Source organism: Nematolebias whitei, chromosome 16 (assembly GCF_014905685.2).
Source record: "Nematolebias whitei isolate Nwh7 chromosome 16, NemWhi1, whole genome shotgun sequence".
Taxonomy (NCBI): domain Eukaryota; kingdom Metazoa; phylum Chordata; class Actinopteri; order Cyprinodontiformes; family Rivulidae; genus Nematolebias; species Nematolebias whitei.
In genome coordinates this window covers 21,334,811-21,344,269 of record NC_056513.1, presented here as the reverse complement: position 1 = coordinate 21,344,269, position 9,459 = coordinate 21,334,811, and the positions used below count along the sequence as shown (strand labels likewise).

General features: G+C 38.4%; 1 protein-coding gene across 1 annotated transcript; it reads right to left on the bottom strand.

Moving 5' to 3' along the window:
- Positions 1-28: 28 nt before the first annotated feature.
- parn (poly(A)-specific ribonuclease (deadenylation nuclease)) lies at positions 29-9,311 on the bottom strand. The gene is made up of 19 exons (XM_037690561.1): positions 9,242-9,311; positions 8,953-9,030; positions 8,776-8,855; positions 8,603-8,670; positions 6,927-7,008; positions 6,695-6,755; positions 6,062-6,227; positions 5,665-5,727; positions 5,539-5,577; positions 5,417-5,459; positions 5,260-5,340; positions 4,252-4,308; positions 3,992-4,069; positions 3,861-3,904; positions 3,733-3,775; positions 3,063-3,138; positions 1,854-1,964; positions 178-247; positions 29-92 (listed from the first exon to the last, which is right to left on the bottom strand). Exons 1-19 carry the CDS (start codon positions 9,258-9,260, stop codon positions 29-31), a joined length of 1,323 nt encoding a protein of 440 aa, XP_037546489.1. The 5' UTR covers positions 9,261-9,311.
- Positions 9,312-9,459: the final 148 nt, after the last annotated feature.

Sequence of the window (9,459 nt, the reverse complement as noted above, 5' to 3'; positions counted from 1 at the left end):
GGGGGGGGTACCATTTTGTGACTTTATTTTACTCACAATCTGGTCCTGTGACATTGAGGTAGGGTATATCAATTATCCTCATAAGGAAGAGCCTGTGGAACACAAATAATTAAAATACAATTTTAAATACAATGACCTTCAGAGATTTCATGAAGTAACCAATAAAGTCAGTCTTACTTGTTGAAGAAGGGTTCAATGAGTTTGGACCGGGCAGAGATGAAAGATTTTGGTGGTGTCAAGAAAGAACCTTTAAAGAGGAAAATCACCAAGTTCAAACATAAATTTGAATAAAAAAAAAATACAGACTGGTAATTCATAGACAACATGACTTAAATGCCACATCATCATTAGAACTGTGGCCACGACTCCCAGGGATGCACCGATCCACTTTTTTTTACTTCAGATCCGATCCCGATACCTACGTCTGAATATCGTCCGATACCGATCCAGTTCCGATATCATGATCATCATTGATTTTATATGAGGCAGTAATAATCTCCTCTCAAGTACAATTTGTACAAATATATTCATGCATGTCCAAAAAGGCAAATTGAGGTAAGTTGTATTAATGTTGGATAAGTTTCAAAGTTAGAATTAAATTCTAACACAAAACGTGTTTTTTTTTATTTTTATTCCTAGTTTTAAAGTGGATATTAAAGTGATTAATTTAAGTGATTGTTTAAAGTTATTTTATATATTTTTTTTAAATAAGGGGCAGATATAAGAATTTTTTTTCTTCTTTCTGCACTCTTTTCATTCAATATTTTCTTTTTGATTATTTTTTTTATTGTTTCTTTTAAATGAATAAATGAATTAAATAAAATGTTAAATGGCTTCAAACATCTGCTACATTCATGGCATAAACCAACAGACATGTTCCTGTTTTTAGTATTTTACATCACTTTATAATGTAGCCGTTTGTTTTTAATATATATAATTTTCAAATATGTTTTTTATGATTGTTTATTGTACTGATAAATATCTCCTGGAGGGTAAACTATATCTTGGCTGCAAGTATCAAGCTGTGAAATCCTTCATTTTCTACAACTGATAGTGGTTGGTCATTAATTATGAAGTTTAGCAACTTCTCTGTAAACATTTGAGCTCCGTGGTTTCAGCGATGTCTTCTTCTTGTTCAATCCGAAGCAGGCAGCCTGATTTGGGGCAGCCGCTCAGTCTGTCCCTCCTCAGAGACGGGCAGACTGAGCAGGGCAGATTGGACGCGGCTGACCGGGGTCGAGTTGGCCGCCCCGGGTTGAGCAAAGAGCAGCGCCCCGCTGAAGCCACGGAGCTCGAACGTCCATCATAAAACTAACTTTAACGTGGTTTAATGTGGCGCTATGGCTCTGCAGACATTGCACGTTGCTGCATTGCTTTGTGGTGTTTCTAGTGTAAAATACTTCCACACAGCAGACATGTTTGATGAAAAGTTGGTTAGCCGTTAGCCACAGTGCTGATAACTCAGTCCTCACGTTGTAGCTGGCTGCAAACTATGAAATGGATTTCCTGAATGTGAGGTGGGTCTTATTAATCTGGGTTCATGAGACATGCCGCCGTTCATGAAATCCATTCCATAGTTTGAAGCAAACATGAATCATGGATCGGCAGGAGGATCGGAAAATCCAATACGTAAATTATGCTGGTATCGGAGGCGGATACGGATACTGGATCAGATCGGCCCCATCCCTAGCCACGACACTTGAAGGTCCCAAAGTTCTCTTGATTTTGGGAGAACTCAGGATTCAAAATTCAAAGTCTGTCCCCAAAACGCCGCCCACATCATCACAGAAGAAACGATGAAATGTTTCAGGTTTGTCTGAAGCACCAGTTGTAGCAGTGAGAGTCCATCTTACCCAGATGGTTGGCCATGGAGATGAAACACAGACCGGTGATGTAGGCATCATATCCTGCCTCATGGAGCTGCTCCTGGGCTGTGTCATAACTGAGGAACCCCTCTGCAGTTTCTGACAAAAGCAGTACAGAAGAAAAAATAACAACAAAATAAATAAGGGTTCACAGTTTGTTCTTGGGTTAAGGCAGGCGTGTTTAATCCTGGTCATCGAGGGTCACTATCCTGCATATTTTACTTGTCTCCCTGCTCCAACACACCTAGATTTAATTGTTAAATATGTTAGGGAATTTTTGGTCATAGGTTTTGGATGTTATTATTACTATGGCTGAGAACCTGAACTCTGCCCATAGACCATTTGTTTGGGTTAAGAGAGCTGGATGAGGAGCTGAGCGGGGTTGCAACGTGCAGCGGGCTCCAAGGACACCTCCGAGTCTGTAAGCTTGGCTGAACTGATAAGAGTATAGAAACAAGCTGAGCAGACAGCTGTGGCAGATTCTCGTGACCGGTCTTCATGTGTACTTTATGTATATTTAGGTAACCTGTCCTGAAAATCTGACCTAGCAAATAAATGCCAGTTAAAAATACCCAAGTTCATGCTCAATAATCCAGGTAAAAAAAATCCAACAATGTTCAGTCAGGTCATCTGGATGGTTTCTTTTCTTTTGTTGTTGCTGAAACTCGGCATCACGATAACAAATTTTGCTGGGCGATTGTCTCAGAAATTATTGTGATAAATGATAACATTGTTTGAAATTTCACAATAATTTGTAATTACTGTCAAATTTAAGAAGAAATGTTTGTCAATTTGTTTTGCATGTAGTACCTTTTTTCGACCACCAGATGGCAGTATAAGACTGTTTGAATTGAACCGAAGGCTGGATAGTGAGGCAGTGAGCAGCGTGTCTCTTTAAGAAAAGTGGGAGGGAGGCCCCTTGATGTGACATGGGCTGTCTCTCCTTCCTTTCTTTGGTTCTCAAAAAGGCGGCCACTCTGTGTGGTTTGAGCTCTTTAGAATAGCATTTTTCACACAAAGCTTTTAATAATTAAAAAAAAATCCATAAAAAAATCCTTAGCTTCTTTTTGCTGAGAAAATCTTTTTACACAAAGGCACGAGTTTCAGCCGTGAATTTTGGTGCTTCGACGAGACGGAGCACCCCCCCCCCCCCACGTCAAGGTTTAGCAAATCAAGCAAACTTGTATATTTACTAACCAACTTGTGGCGGCTTGAAAGGACTCTCCTTCAGTTGTTTCTCCAGCTCTGCCAGAGATGTGTTAGTGATCAGCTCCTGTAGCACAACCAGCAGAAACAAAATGTCATTATTACCCAGTGGTTTGATCAATTTGAGACTGAAACTGAACAGATGCTTGATGTGATCAGAGGGCTTCACGTATTCAAGTTCCACATGTCAAGGTCAAATGGAATGAGACAGCACTGCGCTACAATAAAGGTTGGCTCATGTGGGGATTAGGGTCACTGTTTTGACAAATCAAACGACGACACACGCAACGAACGCTGACTAGTCACACACATCTTGATTAATGCTGCCCAAACAAAAAAAAACAAAAACAAAAACACCACACAGGAAAAGACTCTGCAGGCTGGGTTTTTGCAGACTTCTTACGTTATGAGCATATATAGCACTTTGGTAACAGCTGCCATTTTAAAATGTGCTTTATAAAGAAATTTGACTTGACTTATTATTTTTATAGCAATAATGTTGAGTAGAGAGAGACTGTAGGATGTGCTGCATCTTAAACCCAAGAATAAATGGCAATGTCACAATGCTGATGTCGCACTTTGCTCGCATCAGGATCAATGCATTAGTATAATCTGATTTAAGATTTTTGAGGCAAACGCATTCTAATGTTGAAAATTTTACCTTAAATGGTTGTGTGGAAGCCATCAGTTTTGTGTCTAAAAGTCTGAAAATAAATCAAAGAACATGTTAGAAAATACAAACTCATGAGGAATTTGTTGTGGCAACCAAAAAACAAACACTAGCAGTACCTTGGGAAAACGCACATCGTAACCTCTTTAAAGTCTTGAAGATCCTGGACAAAGGAGAACTGCCGTTACTAAATCTTACACAAACCACTATGATTTGCTGAAACTTTTCACACTTTACATCTTTGTTGTACCTGAGGCAGAGCGCAGTAGAACTGGTGGACTGTGTGCATCACATCTAAAAGCATGTTGTGGCCAACCACGAGTTTACCCTGAGTGTCAAACACACATGAAATACATATAAAGCTACGAACTAAAACCAGTTCAGAGCATCTTGGAATAAATATTTAGATTTTTGGCAACTGCTTGCTGATTTTATTTTATTTATTTGATTAATACTTTTAAAAGAAGAACATGTTTAAACATAAGGAATCAAAGTAAGCGTACGACTCACCGATTTAGAAATGGCATGGATGACTCTGGAGAAGCCAACAGCATCATTTAACTCCTCCTGTTGGGGAAAAACAAAAACAAACAAACGGCAGATAATGTTAAAATGAAACAATGAAGAAAAAAAATCTAACATGGTCTAACTTCATTCAGGAGACCAAACCAACATTTCCTAACTTCATTACATTCTCAAAAGTTCAACAATAAGTCACACCTTTTTGCATAAATTTGCAAGTCCTGTGACTTATACACAGAAGTAACTAATATATATTTCTCCCCATATTTATAACCCAGTTTTTGGCTGAGAGCTGACGATTTCATTCATTCTGACAAGGAAAATATTGAAAACTACTATTTTCAGCCGCTAGAGAACCCTCGACTAACATGGTAAGCCAAGTGTCTCATTAATAAGTAAAAGTGGCTATTAATGAGACACTTGGCTTGCCATACATACCACCTTCATCTCGCTGCAGAACTCCTGGAGCAAACGTCAAATCGGCTGCATCTCACCGCGCTGCCCAGGTGAAATGCAGCCGATTTAACCAGTGCATTTATTAAGAAAAGTTAAACTGAGACACACCTTTACTATGATATCAAGCAAACAAATTGTTTTTAGGTGTTAATCTTGTTCAATTTCGACAAAATGCACAGCGAGTCCTGACTCTGTGCACTCCTGCTTCCACGAATCAATTTTTGAAATGCAGCTAATTTGACCATTAAAGCGCATTTATTAAGAAAAGTTCAACTGAGACACACATTTACTATAATGTCGAGCAAACGAATAATTGTTTTTAAGTGTTAATCTTGTTAAATTCTGATTAAAGTCCTCCCATGCATGCTTCTGCAGCCGCCATTTGGCAGCTAATCGAATTTTGGCTCAACACCGGCCCACATTTCCAGGTCGCCAGCGGTGACGCATAATAGATGTGACGTGTTTATGTCGTTTCCCCACTTTAGACATTTTTGGACTGATGCGACTTATACGGCATGTAGATGCTTTGATCAAACTCACCTGCTCTCTCTCCAGTTTCTGCTGTTCCCTCTTCTTTTTCTCCTCTTCATCAACTTTACTGATCTGAATGTATCGCTCCTTCTGCACACACAAGTCAATTGTATCGCTAGCTTGAAACAAATGTGTGTGTGGAAAACGTTGAAGTTAAAAATGCTACCTTTTCTGTTTCCAAGGTTTCCACATGAAGACCTTTGGCAAACCTATCAGTGCAAAAGTCATTTTAGTCTACGACCACACACCAATGTGAACAACAAAATAAAAGCATTAGGCATCACTCACTTCCAGTTCAGTGTCTGGTATATCAGCTTTCTCTGGAAACTGGAGAGAGAATAAAACTTACATTTGACCAATAAAAACCAAACATCCAGGCTTGATGTGACTTTGTGAAAGAAAGACCAGGATTACCCAGTACATGGCTCCAAGTCCAAAGTCTTTTCATCGTTACTGATGAGCCGCTCAACCTTTTCACTGTTGTAGAAACAGAACAACAGTTGGGAAACAGAAGGGGGCAAGAACTGAATTAATTTAAAGAGCTCCTTTTTCAAGTTCAAGTCAACTTTGTCATGTGAGCCACATGTGGTACATAAGGTGGAATGAAATTATGTACACAGGGTCCCAGTTACACCTAAAAATAGCAAAACAAAGTAAAAATAAATAAAAAAATCAGTAAATAAGGATAAGATATACACCAAGATATAAGTTAAACGCCAAACGGTACGCTAAAAGATTTAAAAAAAAAAAAAAAACAGCCCAACATCAGCTATTCCATCCTTAAGCAGCAAAGCAGTGCTCAAACACTTACACCACTTTATTAATGAAGTCTTTCTGTTCATCAGGCACGTGTGCTGGGATTTTGGAGGATGATGGGGAGATAAACGGAGTCCCTAAACCATTGGCCTGTTGATTTCTCCTTTCCTCCGTCTGCTCTCTCAGCTGAGCTTCCTCCTCCTGATTTAGGTATGGGATGCCTGGGGAGAGGAAAAAAATGGTATCAGAAAAAGTACATTTTTTCACTATTTGTATACATTAAATGTTTGTTTTATTATTTTCCCCAGAAATCTTTTCTTTGCCTCACAGATTAAAAACTCTGAAATAAAAATATGTTTGATTACATTGGTAAAAAAAAAAAAAATTGAAAATGCATTTTAAAATATGAACCTGAACTCAAAACTAGAATTGTGTCGCAATAAAATTAATCCTACCATAATTAAACAACAAAAGAAAATCCACCACATTACTAGTTTTGAAACATTTTAATAACTAGGACAAATTTATTCAATTTAAGATAATTGTTGAGGTTTAATATAAATAAAACTGCTTTAATTTCTGTGTGAGGCTTGTTCTTCCTTTTTTTTTGAATTGTCTGACATTTGGCATTTTGTGGCAAAGGTGCAGAATACATTTCACATAAACGGTAATCCTTTTCTTTACTCACCATGACAGAACACTTTGTTGAAGTCAAACCCCTGACTGGCGAGGAAGTCAATACTGGAACTCTGAAACAACAAAAGGTGAGTCTCTTCATGCGCTTCAGTTTAAGGCTCAGAGGGGGGGGGGGGGGACATGTAAAACATTTTAATAAAGAATAAAACAAGAAAATTATTCAAGCATACAAGTAATTTAAATGACTTGTTTACAATGAAACAAGTCAATGAAGCCACACTTACTTGACAGATAAACTTTATATCTGGAGATGTCCTATTAAATGGTTTTGGGAATATATAAAAATTAAAAGGCTTTATGATATACCTGCAAGAAAAAGAAAATGAAGAGATGAGTACCAACGTTCAAGGTCCACAGTTTCTTTTACAATACCTTGAACAAAAACAAACAAACAAAAAACCACAAGCCAATCTATACTTTACAAAGAAAACTATGGGCTGAACCTTCGTTTAGCCCAAAGTAATTGAACACGTTCAACGTTTATACACGACGAGGCCGTTCATTAACGGACAAGAAGAAACGTGTATGCTAAATTAATAAACTGCATTGATTTTACAGTTGAGGTGTGATTACAAGTTACTGAAAAATATGCAGCTTTTCAGATGCTTTGTCTTACTATTGCTTTGATGATGCACGTCTTCAAGTAAATTTAAATATGCACAAAAGCTTTCCTATAGAACCACAAAGCAACTGTTGTTCTTCAAGGGTCGCCACAGCCAGTCATTCTCTTCCATCTTACCGTGTCCTCACTCCAACTACCTCCATGTCTTCTCTAACTGCATCTATACATCTCTTTGGTCTTCCTCTTTATCTTGGCAGCTGCATTTTTAATATCCTTCTATCAATATATCCTCTGGACATGTCCAAACCATCTCAGTCTGGCCTCCCTAACTTTATCTCCCAGTTGTTCAACCTGTGCTGTACCTCTGATGATCTCATTCCTTATCTTATCCATCCTTGTCACTCCTGAGGAGAACCTCAACATCTTCAGCTCTGCCACTTCCAGTTCTTTCTCATGTTTTTTTATCCTCCAATGCCTTCGTCCCCATACATCGGAAATCTGACAAGTCTTGTTAACATTTCTTTGCTGCCACTCTTTAATCCAAAATCACTTCCAAATCTTTCTCCATCCACCCCATCCTGCCTGGATTCTCTTCGCCTCTTTACCACACTCCTTGTGTTCATGAACAGTTGACTGTAGATCCTTGAACCCCTGCACCTTTGTGACCGCACTGTAATTTATCTCAATAAGAACGCTTATGTAAATTATTAACAAATATAACCTTAAATACAAAACTTACATTTAACACAAATCCAGAGGCCATGAATGTTGTACCTTGCTCAGTTCGAACTAAAAAAGTTTAATTCAATTCAGTTCAGTTTATTTATATAGCGCCATGTCACAATAGAAGTCGTCTCAGGGCACTGAACAGAAGCGTTCATATATATAAAACTAAGTTAATAACATTATATATCTGAGGAGCAGACTGCTTTGAATTTAACTTCGTCGCAGAATATCTAGAATCAGGGGAACATCACGTTAAGAAAAAAATTGTATCAAATGAAAACTATTCATTTGCAAACATTCATTTAAAAAAATTAGGTACATTTGTTCTCCAGTAGTCTGAGTCTATGGCAGAATAACAAGCCAACCCTAACTCTAACATTTATCAAAAAGTAAAGTCTTAATCCCAGTCTTAAAACTGGACAATGTGTCAGCCTCACGGACAGAAACTGGAAGTTGGTTCCAGAAGAGAGGAGCCTGAGAACTGAAAGATCTGCCTCCCATTCTGCTTTTGGAAACTCTAGGAACCACCAGTAAACCTGCAGTCTGAGAGTTCGGCTGGTAAGTTTCATGCATGAGATTTCCAAGTGTCTTATCAATACATAAATCACTCACTTTGACTTTGTCTGGTCATACTTAAATGTACATAATCCAAACTGGAACATGAGGAAGTCCATAGAATGCTGTTAGGAGTTAAAAAAAAAAAAAAAAAAAAAAAAAAGTGTGAGAATACATTTACAGTAAACAGGATAATGTGTATAAAAACATTGCAAGTTTTTTTGATGAACCTTTTTAAGCTTCGTGTATCGCTCCTCCGGTGTATCCAGCCCGTTGGTTAGCGCGCTAACATTGGGACCGTCGCTTATCCCTGAAAACAGAAATAAAAATCAAAAACACGTTATTTTACAGTCATGGCGGTGGCTCTTTTTAAAACCACACGTCTGCTAAGACTGAGCTACGTTTACCTGAAAATTCCCCATCGATGGCAAGAAAGTCAGCCTCGTCTATGGCGCTGCACACCGTGCTCAAACTGTCTTTAAAATCTGGAAACAGATCAATCAAGATTAGCATGGTCGCGTGCTGAACTCAAAGGAGCGGCTATGCTAACCTAGCATGCTCGCTAATAGCCCAGACACGAAGCAGTGTCCGTCGCTAGTCTTCTCCGTTTTTAAATATATATCCCTGCTGCAGATTGTTGTCATTTATACAGAAAGCTGCAAAATGATTGAATGCACAAGATGTCTGGGTTCTTACTTTGGCGTGTTACCTCCATCCCTGCACAATGACGGACCGGGCTGACAGCTAACCCCAGCTAGCCGGAAACAAGTGGCTTTTAACCTTTTGACAAACACTTCCTGTGCGTCGCTCAAATCTGTGACCCCAACAAGGTTTTATTTTATCTTATCTGTATCATTCATATTCATGAACCTTTTTAAGAATCACAAAATAACTATTATTTATAAAGGTTTTTG

Coding starts and splice junctions, on each gene's coding strand:
- parn (XM_037690561.1), bottom strand. Junction 5,460..5,538: donor TACCAGACACTGAACTGGAA/GTGAGTGATGCC, acceptor TTGCACTGATAG/GTTTGCCAAAGGTCTTCATG. Junction 4,070..4,251: donor TCCATGCCATTTCTAAATCG/GTGAGTCGTACG, acceptor TTTGACACTCAG/GGTAAACTCGTGGTTGGCCA.